The sequence below is a fragment of the Medicago sativa genome, chromosome 4, assembly GCF_051527215.1.
Source record: "Medicago sativa cultivar Bolivia chromosome 4, Bolivia_mono, whole genome shotgun sequence".
Lineage (NCBI taxonomy): Eukaryota > Viridiplantae > Streptophyta > Magnoliopsida > Fabales > Fabaceae > Medicago > Medicago sativa.
In genome coordinates, this window is record NC_140752.1 from 18,252,786 (window position 1) to 18,269,488 (window position 16,703).

The 16,703-nt window shown below is 29.7% G+C and overlaps 2 protein-coding genes and 1 pseudogene across 4 annotated transcripts; 2 read left to right on the top strand and 1 right to left on the bottom strand.

Annotated features, from left to right (window-relative positions):
• Positions 1-121: 121 nt before the first annotated feature.
• Positions 122-2,648, top strand: LOC146926894 (U-box domain-containing protein 43 pseudogene; annotated as a pseudogene). The gene has a single exon (XR_015005543.1). The product of XR_015005543.1 is annotated as a U-box domain-containing protein 43 pseudogene (transcript).
• A 225-nt stretch (positions 2,649-2,873) lies between these two features.
• Positions 2,874-5,639, top strand: LOC146926895 (cullin-like protein 3). 2 transcript variants are annotated; one of them, XM_085700332.1, is made up of 6 exons: positions 2,874-3,698; positions 4,005-4,101; positions 4,204-4,389; positions 4,505-4,552; positions 4,665-4,871; positions 5,078-5,639. In XM_085700332.1, exons 1-6 carry the CDS (start codon positions 3,550-3,552, stop codon positions 5,525-5,527), a joined length of 1,137 nt encoding a protein of 378 aa, XP_085556458.1. In that variant the 5' UTR covers positions 2,874-3,549; the 3' UTR covers positions 5,528-5,639. The 2 variants fall into 2 exon arrangements, with proteins under 2 accessions (XP_085556458.1, XP_085556457.1); XM_085700331.1 differs by having other exon boundaries at positions 3,431-3,698; positions 5,072-5,639.
• A 10,113-nt stretch (positions 5,640-15,752) lies between these two features.
• Positions 15,753-16,676, bottom strand: LOC146926896 (SKP1-like protein 11). The gene is made up of 2 exons (XM_085708112.1): positions 16,529-16,676; positions 15,753-16,322 (listed from the first exon to the last, which is right to left on the bottom strand). Exons 1-2 carry the CDS (start codon positions 16,613-16,615, stop codon positions 15,873-15,875), a joined length of 537 nt encoding a protein of 178 aa, XP_085564238.1. The 5' UTR covers positions 16,616-16,676; the 3' UTR covers positions 15,753-15,872.
• Positions 16,677-16,703: the final 27 nt, after the last annotated feature.

A 16,703-nucleotide genomic window follows, 5' to 3' on the forward strand; every position in this document is an offset into this window, starting at 1 on the left:
ATACATTACTGATGTTTGTTTTCCATCCAATCCTTAATCACCCCCATTGGATGATACTGAGGCATACTTATCCTTCTAAAGGGTCAGGGTTCGAATCCTAAATTTCTCACTTCTCCACACTTATAGTGAGTCTAGTCTCTAGACTACTTAACAACAAAATAAATAATTGGTAGAAATTATTTTTTTAAACAATTACCACATAAAACAGATCAACACATTTCCCTGTTGCAACCAATATAGAAGTGTTATCTGGAAAATATCTTCGTCCCTAAAAATCAGAAATAGTTGATATCACAAGCAATTAGAAAATATACGATCACCAAAAGTTAGAAAATATATAATTACAAGAAAATATTAGAGAATGTAACACTAGAAACTTGAATTTGATGGAAATTAATTGCATGCAACTTAGTTTTGATTAATTTTGTTTACATTAAGTCATTAACACACCTGAACATGGTAATTGGTATCTGAATGAACATGTGAGTCCTATCTTAATTCGTACAAAACCAAACTCAATCAAGGTGAACCCCTACGTGTATAACAATTCATTCTTATAATTCACTGCATGAACTTAGTATCGTCTGCTACTTTAGTCTTGCCAACTTTGAATGGTAAGCCACTTTTCTTTTGTCATTTGATTTAGGACTTGTATATGATATATTAGCTTATATTTTTGCTATGTCGCTTGCTTTTACATGACATATTTTTATTGATTGTGTATCTTATAATCCATAATAATAGGTCTTCTGATTTATAATCCATAATATTTTTATTAATTGTGTGTCTTCTAAATATTTAGAATATTGATGTGTCATTTGCTTGTAGAATTCTTTATTCCTTTGTAGATATTAATCCATTGTCTTGTTTTTCGTTGAAACTTTTGCAGGGCCTCCAGAAACCAAACTGTCCATGGCTGGAATCCTTGGTGAGCTGGTTTTGGACAATGACGTTAAAGTCCTTGTTGCCAGAACTGTGGGCTCATCTTTGATCGATATCATGAAAAGTGGCAATATGCAGTCAAGAGAAGCTGCACTAAAGGCACTAAACCAGATATCATCGTGTGAGCCAAGCGCAAAGGTTTTAATAGAGGCTGGAATACTTTCCCCACTTGTCAACGACCTTTTTGCGGTGGGCCCTCATCTGCTTCCCACACGACTAAAAGAGGTCTCTGCTACAATTCTTGCCAGTGTTGTGAATTCGGGAGAAGACTTCGATTCAATTCCACTTGGACCTGATCACCAAACTCTGGTCTCAGAGGATATAGTTCATAAGCTACTCCATCTTATAAGCAACACTGGTCCAGCAATTGAGTGCAAACTTCTCCAAGTTCTTGTTGGACTTGCTAGTTCTCCAACTACAGTGCTGAGTCTGGTTTCTGCTATCAAAAGCTCTGGTGCCACTATCAGTCTAGTTCAATTCATTGAGGCACCGCAGAAAGATCTTCGTTTAGCTTCCATAAAACTTCTTCAAAATTTGTCTCCACACATGGGCCCGGAATTAGCCGATGCGCTTCGTGGTTCGGTGGGACAGCTTAGTAGTCTAGTTAAAGTCATATCAGAAAATATCGGAATCACTGAAGAGCAGGCGCCTGCTGTTGGCCTCTTAGCAGATCTACCCGAGAGAGATTTAGGCCTCACGAGACAGCTACTGGATGAAGGCGCTTTTTTTATGGCGATATCGAAAGTGATTGCCATCAGGCAAGGAGAGATTAGAGGCACTCGGTTTGTGACACCATTTCTTGAAGGGCTTATGAAGATTGTTGCAAGGATTACATATGTCTTGGCTGATGAGCCTGATGCTGTCGCGCTTTGCCGTGATCAAAATCTTGCTGCACTCTTCATTGAACTGCTTCAGACCAATGGACTTGATAATGTACAGATGGTTTCTGCTATAGCTTTGGAGAATTTATCACTAGAATCAAAGAATTTAACCAAATTGCCTGAGATGCCAGAACCGGCTTTTTGTGCTTCATTCTTTTCGTGTTTCAGCAAACCACCGGTGATTACCGGATTATGTAGGATCCACCGAGGGAAGTGTTCTTTAAAAGAAACATTTTGTCTCTACGAAGGACAGGCAGTCCTTAAATTAGTAGCTCTACTGGACCACACAAATGTGAATGTGGTCGAGGCAGCACTTGCAGCCTTATGTACTGTAATAGATGATGGAGTAGATATTGAGCAAGGTGTAATGGTTTTGTGTGAGGCCGAAGGAGTGAAGCCAATACTTGATGTGTTGCTCGAGAAACGGACAGACAATTTGAGGAGGAGGGCAGTTTGGGCAGTGGAGAGACTGTTGCGAACAGACGATATAGCCTACGAAGTTTCTGGAGATCAAAATGTGAGTACTGCACTTGTGGACGCTTTCCAACACGGTGATTATCGAACTAGGCAGATTGCTGAGCGTGCCCTCAAGCATGTTGATAAGATACCAAACTTCTCAGGAATCTTTCCAAACATGGGATGAGTGTAGGTTTGTTGTAAATGCTTCACTGTGATGTTTATGATAACAAAAATTTGTATGTAATTTGTATGCTTTTAAAAATCAGTTTTGGATTGTATCTATATTGTATGCTATTGTCTTGTATGCATTTATTTATCCAACTGTAGCCCCTGGGATTATTGTATACAAAATTACCCATTCTTTTAGGAGGTCTTCATTTGCTTTTATTGCTTTTTTAATTCTATTAAATGATCAGATTTTTGTTTCCTATAATCCAGCTATTTGACCTCTTGTTTGTACCTTTAGTTTCTTATTTGACTTCACAGGGACCGGAACTTTTTTCTATTCAGAGAAACATTTTATACCGAAAAATAAAATGTAATAAATTTGTAACAAATGTAAGAATAACATATTTTCTATCATTTTGTTTTCATGAATCTATAAAGATAATTTGAAACAAAAATCAGTGACTTTCCGCCAATAAAGTCATTCGATCTAGATCATTTTTCGTAGTACTTTTCTCTTACCAAATAAATAAATAAAATCGTCTCAATTTATTATTATTATTCTTTTTAATTTTACTTCCTTAGATTGATAGGCAACAGTGTGATTAAAAAAAAAAAAGGAAAGGAAAGAGGGAGAGAATAAGTTTTAGCTTTAATTTTAGATTTGATCTCATTTTTATTTTGGTGATTCACAAGTATAAATAAGGAGAAGAAATTATTGTGATTGAATACTGTCTGTGTAACGCCCAAGTACTATAAAAAAGACCAAACAACAATCAAAAGATCGATCATCTAATTCAGGTCGGTCAAAGTTTGCAATGTTGTTTCTCTTCTCTTCTAGTACATTATTTATCACACCTTCCCCCCAACACTTTTATTTTCTTACAGAATTCTTGTATCTGTGCATTGGATTTATGCATATGCTCTAGCTCTACTAATCGTTACATTATTGATGATTCATGCCTTGGTTGTATACTTCGTTGTAGTAAAGCTTTTTAGAATAGATCATTTTGTTAACATTCAACAAAATTTATGTTTTTTTAGGATCATAAAAAAATTGAGGTTGATAAACATTTGCATTTGACACTTTTCCTACAGGAAGATGGAAGAAGGAAAAAGGAGCCGTACGAGTTTCCAGAAAGAATGGCCATTGCTTAAGAAAGGTGTGAACAAATTCATAGACCTAATAGAAAGAGGTGTTGAGATTGACAACTCAAGTTTCACCGTTCAGGATTACATGTCCATTTACACGTATCCTTAATTGCAAATCTCACCAATTTTGATTTACGGTAGTCGGAGATCTTATACATTCACACTATCATCACATAATGTTCTTTAGATCAAGATTGGATATAGTCTTACATTAGTGCAAATTTTGATTATTTTTATGTATGAACTGTCTGGACTGTTTGAACTCGATTCAACGGTCACCAATGTGGTGCTCATGAATGTGTGGAATATGATTGCAAAATTCATATCTCATATGTTAAACATCTACAACCATTTCCTTTTCCATACGATTTTATTATGTATTATATGGTCTTAACTTGTATCTAGATCTGTTTATAAGTTGAGGGCAGATGTGGATGACATAAATTCTGAGCTACTATGTGACAATTATAAGAAGGTCTTTGCTAAATACATTAATTCCAAGGTACGTCTAATTTCTTACACAAATGTAAGTATAAAATCTCAGTAGTTGTTAATTTAATCACATGCGTAAAATTAACTAAAACATTTTCTCGTCATGAATTAGGTTTTGCCATCTCTGCAAGCAAAGGAAAATGAAGTTTTGTTGAGAGAATTACTCAAAAGATGGTCAAATTACAAAATAATCACCTTGTGCCTCTCAAGACTCTTTCGATCTCTTGAAACATATGACATGAGAAAATCCATGGATCATTCCCTTGAAGAAATTGGCTTCTTATCCTTTTATGATTTGGTTGGTCATGAGAATATTCCTTTGAAAACTTACACTGCTTTTTCAAATTTTCCTCTCATAATGGTAATCATGTTTTGTGTATTATAGTCATTATGATGTTATATATGTGTCCTAGGTATATTTGGAAGTGAATACTCAAGTAATGAATGCTATATTAGCTATGGTACGATATTCTCTGATTTTCTTCTACTATTCATCTGTGATTTTATCATTCCACTCTTGTTTATGATTTTTTTTTCTTTCTATAATGTTGATTTTTTATTTTCTACTTTCAGATTGTTGAGGATCATGCTGGAAAGCAAATTGATCGAAAATTGATTAACAATGTTTTGACTTTCTACTCGGAGATTGGGGATAAGACTGGAAAACTTGATCCAAAATATGTTGCAGAAAAAATGATTGAAGAGAATGTAACATTATACTCTAATGACGAGGCTTCAAAGTGGATGGCGAATCTTTCCCTCACAGAGAACACTCTAAAGGTGAATTTCAGCTAGTTTTCAAACAAAAGTGATTGCTGCTATATTTTATTGATTTAATTAAATTGATCCATATTTTTATTTGAAACATGATTTTGGTGAGTATTGTTAAATATGATCACTTTTTTTTTTATATATCATGCACATCAAATGTGTAACCCTGAAGAAATAATGCATCCAATTAATATAAAAAAATGTTAAAGTTGCAGGAAGAGAAATTGAAGGACTCGTCAAAGAAAATCAAGTTGAAGAGTATTGATGGTGATGTGTTTGAAGTTGACTATGATGTAGCAGTTATGTCAAAAACAATACAAGATGTTATTGAGACTTATCCTAATATCGGTCATACGGAAGATTGCATTCCTCTGTCTGCCTCTGTCGTAGGAAGCAAAATCCTGGCTAAGATCATTGAATATTGCAAGAAGCACAATGAGGAATTTGACATGTCTGAATCAGATGATGAATATCTTATCGAGGATTGGGATGCTGAATTCGTTGAGTTAGACCGTGAAACTCTCTATGATCTTCTTTTGTCTTCAATGTACTTGAACATCAAGAGCCTGCAGGACCTGGTATGTGATAAAATTGCAAACATGATCAAAGGCAAGAATGTTGGGGAAATACACCAGATCTTTGGATTACCTGAGATCTATAGTTAAAAAAATGTTTTATTTGGATTTTTCTATGTCATTTTGCTTCTTCGAGATATTGTATTTGTTTGGATTAAAGTTTCCAAACACACTTTTGATTAACAAGACTTCAGATTCTTCTTAGTTTCATCATGTTTAGTTTATAATTTCAATTTTTATGTCACTTTGCTTCTTAGCAAGAATCTGCCTTATAAAATTATTAGTATCTATTCTAAGACCTATACTTTAAAAAAATGTTTCATTTGGACTTTTCTATGTCACTTTGATTCTTGAAGATATTCTGTGTTTGGATTAAAGTTTGCAACACACTTTTTATGTCAAACTGAGTTAGTGAGACTCCTCTCGTTGACAATCTAATCCTTATTTTTCTCATCATTCCACACTTTTAAGCCAAAAAGATTGGAGGGAGTACTAATTAGAGTCAAATGCATTTCTTTATCTATATTGGAGGGAGCACATTTAATTCGTAACTCATCAAACAAGAAGTCAAAGAAACAATATTTGTCATTACTATCAATTTATTACCAAGTGGAATTCTAAGTTGTAACTCCTCAAATTTATGAATTCATTACTATCAATTTTTTTCCTTCACACTCTTTAATTATGGTCAATATTACATTGACTCCTTAATTAAATTTGCGGTTTTTTTTTTATGGGATGCGGTTTCATTTATTTTGTTGCTATCTCTTTCTCTTAAAGTATTGAAGAGGGAATAACAAAAAAAATTGTAGAAGAAAAGAGAAATATGTAATTCAAGTTAAATGTAAGGGTGAGGGTACATATGTCGGGGTAGAGGAAAATTTCCCAACCGCTTATGATCACTACATCCGGTAGCGCCGATGAGGATTATCTATGTAGAGTTAAGGTTTAAATTCTTTCAACCCTTCAAAAAAATTATTTGTTTTTAGTTTAATTCTTCCAAATTTAAAATTCTAAAATGTTTTTCATGTTTCCAATTTTTTATGTATTGAATCATCAATGGAAGGGCTGACAAGCAACTCCTAATTTTGTGGAAATGAGGTCCTATGGTTCTATTTTTTTTCTTCTTCTCTTTAGTCTTTATTTATAGTAATTTAACTTGTATTTTTTTTATATTATGTGATTATCCTCTAAAAAAATTACAAAAACGAAAATAAATAAAGTTTTTTTTATGTGAAAAGAGATGATGCTTTAATTGGATCACATAAAAAGGGCTCTAGATAAATTTATTAAAACGAACCAAAAAAAAAAAGTAAATATGAAATTGAAAATAAAGATGATTGTTTTTTGTAAAATGAAAATATATAGTCAATATTTTTTGAACAAGCATATATAGTCAATATCATTAACAAAGAAACAATAATGTTATTATTATCAAACGAAATTGTAACTCGTCAAATTTATTAACTCATTATTACTATCAATTCTTTCCTTCACAGTTATGGTCAATATTGCATTGACTCCCTAGTTAAATTTGCTGTTTCTTTTATTTGCTGTTGCTATCTCTTTCTCTCAAATATATTGAAGAGGGAATAACAAAATTTTGTATAAGAAAAGAGAAAGATACTCCTTAACTCATTCTCTCTCTCCAATCTCAATATCTCTTTTAGATCTCTCTTAAAATATAAGATTGAATAGTAACAAAATTTTGCATTGAAATTCACTCGCTGAGCTTCACCACATGCCATTGAAGGACTCGAAGCCTCATTCACGCCTATGAAAATAAAATACGGCTTCAGCACACCAAAGTGAAGGTAAAAAATACGCATATCTCATAACTTATTTTTAGTGATATTAATATTTTGAAAGCTAATTGAAATGTTTATTTTTTTGTACCAAAAAAAAAAAAGAAATGTTTATTTTTAGGAACAAATATATAGGCTATTTTATCAAGCAAAAAAATATACAGACAAAACACACACGCTCTTCTAATATTATGTTCTCTCATCCAAAATATTTATTTCCATCTCCTGTTATCCGAAATTATAATTCATCCAAATTATTTTTCATGTTTCCAATTTTTTAGGTATTGAATCATCAAATTAAGGGCAGACAAGCAACACCTAATTTTGTGGAAATCAGGTCCTATTGTTCTAAACTATTCTCTTAAGTCTTTATTTTTTATAGTAATTTAATTTCTATGTTTTAAATTTACTTATCGTAATTTTTTTTTTGGGTAAAGAATTTATATTAATTTAACTTCTATTTTTTATATATTGTAAATTATTATGTGAAAAAAAGATATACCGTGATTTATTTATTTTTTTGGTTTTTGTAATGTCAACCCGAAAACGTGAATCAAGTTATTCAAACGTCAAAACTACCAAAAAAAAAAACAGAGAGAAATGAAGCTTTAATTGCATCACATAAAATGGTTCTTCATAAATTTATTAAAACAAAAAAAAAAACTAAATATGAAATTGAAAATAGAGGTGATTGTTTTTTTTATTTAAAAAAAAATAGAGGTATTTGTTTATTGAATGAACAAAATTCACTACGTAAACATGGATGAAAATAGTTTTAATTAACAAAATTATACTGATTCTCATAGTCACAATGAAACAAAAATAGAGAATCTACGGTTAAAAATATATATGATCAAGTCAATAGCCAATATTGATACATGTTTGTAGGATTTATTCATAGAAAAAAGATCTCTTAAAATGACTGATTTAGATTTTTGGGTTAAGTATGTTTTTAGCCCTACAAAATTACAAGCTTTTAAATTTATAGTCCCTACAAAAATTTTATTCACTTTTAGTCCTTATTTGTATTTTATAGAGACTTTTTTGAAAGGACTAAAAATATCCATTTTTCTAAAAAGATTTTAAAATAGGGATTATTCTTACAAACTAGTACAATATTATGGAGGATTAAAATTACCATCAAAATTTTATATTGACTAAACTTAAAAACTCCTGATTTTGTTAGATAAAAACATATTTAACTCTAAATTTTCCTAATGATGAATTGTCAAGACTATTTGAGATGAGGTGTTGTTTGCAATAAATTCATTTAAGTAAAAATTTACAATCTTTTTTTGGTAGTGGTCGGGGTTCGAACCCCGGACCTTGCATTGTGCCATAGAACAATTGAATTATCTAGTTTCTTTCATTATTTTTTTTATTATTTTTTTTGGTGGTGTCTGGGATTCGAACCCCAGACCTTGCATATGTTATGCATTGTCCTTACCAACTGAGCTAAACTCACGGGACAATTTCTTTCGTTATTTTTAAATACAGGAAACATGCTTTAAAACTCCATTAATTTATACTAAAGAAATTGCTTTTAAAAAAGAAATAAAATTCGAAATCCGTGAAAAATAAACTATTTGTAAAAAGAAACAATTTGATGAGGTTATTGTTAATGGGGTTGTTCTAACATCTTCTGAAAAATTATTTGAAATTGATTATATTTTATATATAATAGATAAGAAATTACTTCATTTTCAAATAGGTCTGAACAATTTAAAATGTATAGTAATATTTTTAGATTTCTATTTAGCATTGAAAAATTAGGGTCATAAGATGAAAAAAAAAAGTTAAAAGAATAGTATATTAATCTTAAACGTTCAGTAACACATAAACATCTTAAGAGAAATTATGCAAGATATTCAAGTGATAGATTTTAAATCTTTGTAGTATAGTTAAGATGTAGGTAAAAAGTTGTTATAATAAAAAATTACGATCTTTGAGATAGGGTTGTAAATAAATAAAATGAATAACAATGTTGTTCCGTATTCACTGATCTCATCCTATCTACTATATATACTAAAGTAAAGTTATTTTTATCATGACAATTTACAAGTGACACCATCTTATGAATCCAATTTCTCTTCTATTTTATTTTGCATATATATATATCTACTATCTACTATATATATTAAAGTAAGGTTATTTTTACTAGGACAATTTACACTTGACATCATCTTATGAATTCAATTTCCCTCCTATTTTATTTTACATATATATCTCAACAAACCAAATCTAATTTTTATTTTATTTTATTTTTGCATAAATATCTCAACAAATTCATCCAATTAACTATTCAAATCATTTTTTGTTTAAAAAAAAACTATTCAAATCTTTTTCATATTAACATAATTCACCAAATTACATATTAGTGTTATGCTTTAATATATATAAGATTTATTTTTTAATAATCATCGTAATGATATATCATCATTTCTTTGTTGCCCTCTGGTCTGCATGATGCTGAGCCACCTTGACAATTAGCTCATTTCTTGTCAGCTTCAATTTCTCTGCTTTCTTCTTTCCATCCTCCTTCGATGTGCTTTTTTCATTCATCATATGTTCATTTTCTTTTGTTTCTCTTTCGATCACATGCAACTTCACTCCAACGTTAATGTTTGACATATTCCCTTTATTTTTCTTCTTCGCTTTGATTTTTTTATGTTATACTTATAGGTACATCCACAATGAAGTTTTTAATTCTTTGATATTTCTTGCGCATATTGTACCTCCTATTTTGTTATTTTCTTCATTACACACATAATTCATTTGATACAGATAATAAAAATAATATCATATCTTTTATTTTTCAAACCCGTATCAAATGAATTATATGTGTAATGAAGAAAATAACAAAATAAGAGGTACAATATGCGCAAGAAATATCAAAGAATAAAAAACTTCATTGTGGATGTACCTATAAGTATAACATAAAAAAATCAAAGCAAAGAAGAAAAATAATGGGAATATGTCAAACATTAACGTTGGAGTGAAGTTGCATGTGATCGAAAGAGAAACAAAAGAAAATGAACATATGATGAATGAAAAAAGCATATCGAAGGAGGATGGAAAGAAGAAAGAAGAGAAATTGAAGCTGACAAATGGAAGCTACATTGCGGATGTATCGATAAATATAACGTAAAAAAGTTATCAAAGAGAAGAAAAAACAAATAAAGAGAAGATATCAAACATTAACATTGGAGTGAAGTTGTATGAGAATGAAAGAGGGACGGAAGAAAATGAACGTAAGAACAATGAACAAAAAACACCTTAAAGGAGGATGGAAAGAAAATAAAATGTCAATTGAAACTCACAAGAAATAAGTTGATTGTTAAGGTGACTCAACATGATGCAGACCAAAGGGCAGCAAAGAAACGATGCTATAAAACATTATGATGGTTATTATGAAATAAGTGTTCATATTTTGACATATATAACGCCCATATTATTTTTTAATATAATAATACTAATAATGATAAATATATAACACTTATTTCATAATAACCATCATAATGTTTTATAGCATCGTTTCTTTGCTGCCCTTTGGTCTGCATCATGTTGAGTCACCTTAACAATCAACTTATTTCTTGTGAGTTTCAATTGACATTTTATTTTCTTTCCATCCTCCTTTAAGGTGTTTTTTGTTCATTGTTCTTACGTTCATTTTCTTCCGTCCCTCTTTCATTCTCATACAACTTCACTCCAATGTTAATGTTTGATATCTTCTCTTTATTTGTTTTTTCTTCTCTTTGATAACTTTTTTACGTTATATTTATCGATACATCCGCAATGTAGCTTCCATTTGTCAGCTTCAATTTCTCTTCTTTCTTCTTTCCATCCTCCTTCGATATGCTTTTTTCATTCATCATATGTTCATTTTCTTTTGTTTCTCTTTCGATCACATGCAACTTCACTCCAACGTTAATGTTTGACATATTCCCATTATTTTTCTTCTTTGCTTTGATTTTTTTATGTTATACTTATAGGTACATCCACAATGAAGTTTTTTATTCTTTGATATTTCTTGCGCATATTGTACCTCTTATTTTGTTATTTTCTTCATTACACATATAATTCATTTGATACGGGTTTGAAAAATAAAAGATATGATATTATTTTTATTATCTGTATCAAATGAATTATGTGTGTAATGAAGAAAATAACAAAATAGGAGGTACAATATGCGCAAGAAATATCAAAGAATTAAAAACTTCATTGTGGATGTACCTATAAGTATAACATAAAAAAATCAAAGCGAAGAAGAAAAATAAAGGGAATATGTCAAACATTAACGTTGGAGTGAAGTTGCATGTGATCGAAAGAGAAACAAAAGAAAATGAACATATGATGAATGAAAAAAGCACATCGAAGGAGGATGGAAAGAAGAAAGCAGAGAAATTGAAGCTGACAAGAAATGAGCTAATTGTCAAGGTGGCTCAGCATCATGCAGACCAGAGGGCAACAAAGAAATGATGATATATCATTACGATGATTATTAAAAAATAAATCTTATATATATTAAAGCATAACACTAATATGTAATTTGGTGAATTATGTTAATATGAAAAAGATTTGAATAGTTTTTTTTTAAACAAAAAATGATTTGAATAGTTAATTGGATGAATTTGTTGAGATATTTATGCAAAAATAAAATAAAATAAAAATTAGATTTGGTTTGTTGAGATATATATGTAAAATAAAATAGGAGGGAAATTGAATTCATAAGATGATGTCAAGTGTAAATTGTCCTAGTAAAAATAACCTTACTTTAATATATATAGTAGATAGTAGATATATATATATATGCAAAATAAAATAGAAGAGAAATTGGATTCATAAGATGGTGTCACTTGTAAATTGTCATGATAAAAATAACTTTACTTTAGTATATATAGTAGATAGGATGAGATCAGTGAATACGGAACAACATTGTTATTCATTTTATTTATTTACAACCCTATCTCAAAGATCGAAATTTTTTATTATAACAACTTTTTACCTACATCTTAACTATACTACAAAGATTTAAAATCTATCACTTGAATATCTTGCATAATTTCTCTTAAGATGTTTATGTGTTACTGAACGTTTAAGATTAATATACTATTCTTTTAACTTTTTTTTTTCATCTTATGACCCTAATTTTTCAATGCTAAATAGAAATCTAAAAATATTACTATACATTTTAAATTGTTCAGACCTATTTGAAAATGAAGTAATTTCTTATCTATTATATATAAAATATAATCAATTTCAAATAATTTTTCAGAAGATGTTAGAACAACCCCATTAACAATAACCTCATCAAATTGTTTCTTTTTACAAATAGTTTATTTTTCACGGATTTCGAATTTTATTTCTTTTTTAAAAGCAATTTCTTTAGTATAAATTAATGGAGTTTTAAAGCATGTTTCCTGTATTTAAAAATAACGAAAGAAATTGTCCCGTGAGTTTAGCTCAGTTGGTAAGGACAATGCATAACATATGCAAGGTCTGGGGTTCGAATCCCAGACACCACCAAAAAAAATAATAAAAAAAATAATGAAAGAAACTAGATAATTCAATTGTTCTATGGCACAATGCAAGGTCCGGGGTTCGAACCCCGACCACTACCAAAAAAAGATTGTAAATTTTTACTTAAATGAATTTATTGCAAACAACACCTCATCTCAAATAGTCTTGACAATTCATCATTAGGAAAATTTAGAGTTAAATATGTTTTTATCTAACAAAATCAGGAGTTTTTAAGTTTAGTCAATATAAAATTTTGATGGTAATTTTAATCCTCCATAATATTGTACTAGTTTGTAAGAATAATCCCTATTTTAAAATCTTTTTAGAAAAATGGATATTTTTAGTCCTTTCAAAAAAGTCTCTATAAAATACAAATAAGGACTAAAAGTGAATAAAATTTTTGTAGGGACTATAAATTTAAAAGCTTGTAATTTTGTAGGGCTAAAAACATACTTAACCCAAAAATCTAAATCAGTCATTTTAAGAGATCTTTTTTCTATGAATAAATCCTACAAACATGTATCAATATTGGCTATTGACTTGATCATATATATTTTTAACCGTAGATTCTCTATTTTTGTTTCATTGTGACTATGAGAATCAGTATAATTTTGTTAATTAAAACTATTTTCATCCATGTTTACGTAGTGAATTTTGTTCATTCAATAAACAAATACCTCTATTTTTTTTTAAATAAAAAAAACAATCACCTCTATTTTCAATTTCATATTTAGTTTTTTTTTTGTTTTAATAAATTTATGAAGAACCATTTTATGTGATGCAATTAAAGCTTCATTTCTCTCTGTTTTTTTTTTTTGGTAGTTTTGACGTTTGAATAACTTGATTCACGTTTTCGGGTTGACATTACAAAAACCAAAAAAATAAATAAATCACGGTATATCTTTTTTTCACATAATAATTTACAATATATAAAAAATAGAAGTTAAATTAATATAAATTCTTTACCCAAAAAAAAAATTACGATAAGTAAATTTAAAACATAGAAATTAAATTACTATAAAAAATAAAGACTTAAGAGAATAGTTTAGAACAATAGGACCTGATTTCCACAAAATTAGGTGTTGCTTGTCTGCCCTTAATTTGATGATTCAATACCTAAAAAATTGGAAACATGAAAAATAATTTGGATGAATTATAATTTCGGATAACAGGAGATGGAAATAAATATTTTGGATGAGAGAACATAATATTAGAAGAGCGTGTGTGTTTTGTCTGTATATTTTTTTGCTTGATAAAATAGCCTATATATTTGTTCCTAAAAATAAACATTTCTTTTTTTTTTTGGTACAAAAAAATAAACATTTCAATTAGCTTTCAAAATATTAATATCACTAAAAATAAGTTATGAGATATGCGTATTTTTTACCTTCACTTTGGTGTGCTGAAGCCGTATTTTATTTTCATAGGCGTGAATGAGGCTTCGAGTCCTTCAATGGCATGTGGTGAAGCTCAGCGAGTGAATTTCAATGCAAAATTTTGTTACTATTCAATCTTATATTTTAAGAGAGATCTAAAAGAGATATTGAGATTGGAGAGAGAGAATGAGTTAAGGAGTATCTTTCTCTTTTCTTATACAAAATTTTGTTATTCCCTCTTCAATATATTTGAGAGAAAGAGATAGCAACAGCAAATAAAAGAAACAGCAAATTTAACTAGGGAGTCAATGCAATATTGACCATAACTGTGAAGGAAAGAATTGATAGTAATAATGAGTTAATAAATTTGACGAGTTACAATTTCGTTTGATAATAATAACATTATTGTTTCTTTGTTAATGATATTGACTATATATGCTTGTTCAAAAAATATTGACTATATATTTTCATTTTACAAAAAACAATCATCTTTATTTTCAATTTCATATTTACTTTTTTTTTTGGTTCGTTTTAATAAATTTATCTAGAGCCCTTTTTATGTGATCCAATTAAAGCATCATCTCTTTTCACATAAAAAAAACTTTATTTATTTTCGTTTTTGTAATTTTTTTAGAGGATAATCACATAATATAAAAAAAATACAAGTTAAATTACTATAAATAAAGACTAAAGAGAAGAAGAAAAAAAATAGAACCATAGGACCTCATTTCCACAAAATTAGGAGTTGCTTGTCAGCCCTTCCATTGATGATTCAATACATAAAAAATTGGAAACATGAAAAACATTTTAGAATTTTAAATTTGGAAGAATTAAACTAAAAACAAATAATTTTTTTGAAGGGTTGAAAGAATTTAAACCTTAACTCTACATAGATAATCCTCATCGGCGCTACCGGATGTAGTGATCATAAGCGGTTGGGAAATTTTCCTCTACCCCGACATATGTACCCTCACCCTTACATTTAACTTGAATTACATATTTCTCTTTTCTTCTACAATTTTTTTTGTTATTCCCTCTTCAATACTTTAAGAGAAAGAGATAGCAACAAAATAAATGAAACCGCATCCCATAAAAAAAAAACCGCAAATTTAATTAAGGAGTCAATGTAATATTGACCATAATTAAAGAGTGTGAAGGAAAAAAATTGATAGTAATGAATTCATAAATTTGAGGAGTTACAACTTAGAATTCCACTTGGTAATAAATTGATAGTAATGACAAATATTGTTTCTTTGACTTCTTGTTTGATGAGTTACGAATTAAATGTGCTCCCTCCAATATAGATAAAGAAATGCATTTGACTCTAATTAGTACTCCCTCCAATCTTTTTGGCTTAAAAGTGTGGAATGATGAGAAAAATAAGGATTAGATTGTCAACGAGAGGAGTCTCACTAACTCAGTTTGACATAAAAAGTGTGTTGCAAACTTTAATCCAAACACAGAATATCTTCAAGAATCAAAGTGACATAGAAAAGTCCAAATGAAACATTTTTTTAAAGTATAGGTCTTAGAATAGATACTAATAATTTTATAAGGCAGATTCTTGCTAAGAAGCAAAGTGACATAAAAATTGAAATTATAAACTAAACATGATGAAACTAAGAAGAATCTGAAGTCTTGTTAATCAAAAGTGTGTTTGGAAACTTTAATCCAAACAAATACAATATCTCGAAGAAGCAAAATGACATAGAAAAATCCAAATAAAACATTTTTTTAACTATAGATCTCAGGTAATCCAAAGATCTGGTGTATTTCCCCAACATTCTTGCCTTTGATCATGTTTGCAATTTTATCACATACCAGGTCCTGCAGGCTCTTGATGTTCAAGTACATTGAAGACAAAAGAAGATCATAGAGAGTTTCACGGTCTAACTCAACGAATTCAGCATCCCAATCCTCGATAAGATATTCATCATCTGATTCAGACATGTCAAATTCCTCATTGTGCTTCTTGCAATATTCAATGATCTTAGCCAGGATTTTGCTTCCTACGACAGAGGCAGACAGAGGAATGCAATCTTCCGTATGACCGATATTAGGATAAGTCTCAATAACATCTTGTATTGTTTTTGACATAACTGCTACATCATAGTCAACTTCAAACACATCACCATCAATACTCTTCAACTTGATTTTCTTTGACGAGTCCTTCAATTTCTCTTCCTGCAACTTTAACATTTTTTTATATTAATTGGATGCATTATTTCTTCAGGGTTACACATTTGATGTGCATGATATATAAAAAAAAAAGTGATCATATTTAACAATACTCACCAAAATCATGTTTCAAATAAAAATATGGATCAATTTAATTAAATCAATAAAATATAGCAGCAATCACTTTTGTTTGAAAACTAGCTGAAATTCACCTTTAGAGTGTTCTCTGTGAGGGAAAGATTCGCCATCCACTTTGAAGCCTCGTCATTAGAGTATAATGTTACATTCTCTTCAATCATTTTTTCTGCAACATATTTTGGATCAAGTTTTCCAGTCTTATCCCCAATCTCCGAGTAGAAAGTCAAAACTTGATTATATCAGCTTGAT

Bases quoted from the DNA above. Each gene is read 5' to 3' on its own strand.
- LOC146926895 (XM_085700331.1), top strand. From the start codon at position 3,550: ATGGAAGAAGGAAAAAGGAGCCGTACGAGTTTCCAGAAAGAATGGCCA. The intron at 4,102-4,203 runs GTACGTCTAATT...GTCATGAATTAG, and splicing joins CTAAATACATTAATTCCAAG to GTTTTGCCATCTCTGCAAGC. The intron at 4,390-4,504 runs GTTGGTCATGAG...TATGTGTCCTAG, and splicing joins TCTTATCCTTTTATGATTTG to GTATATTTGGAAGTGAATAC.
- LOC146926896 (XM_085708112.1), bottom strand. From the start codon at position 16,615: ATGATTGAAGAGAATGTAACATTATACTCTAATGACGAGGCTTCAAAG. The intron at 16,323-16,528 runs GTGAATTTCAGC...TTAAAGTTGCAG, and splicing joins TCACAGAGAACACTCTAAAG to GAAGAGAAATTGAAGGACTC.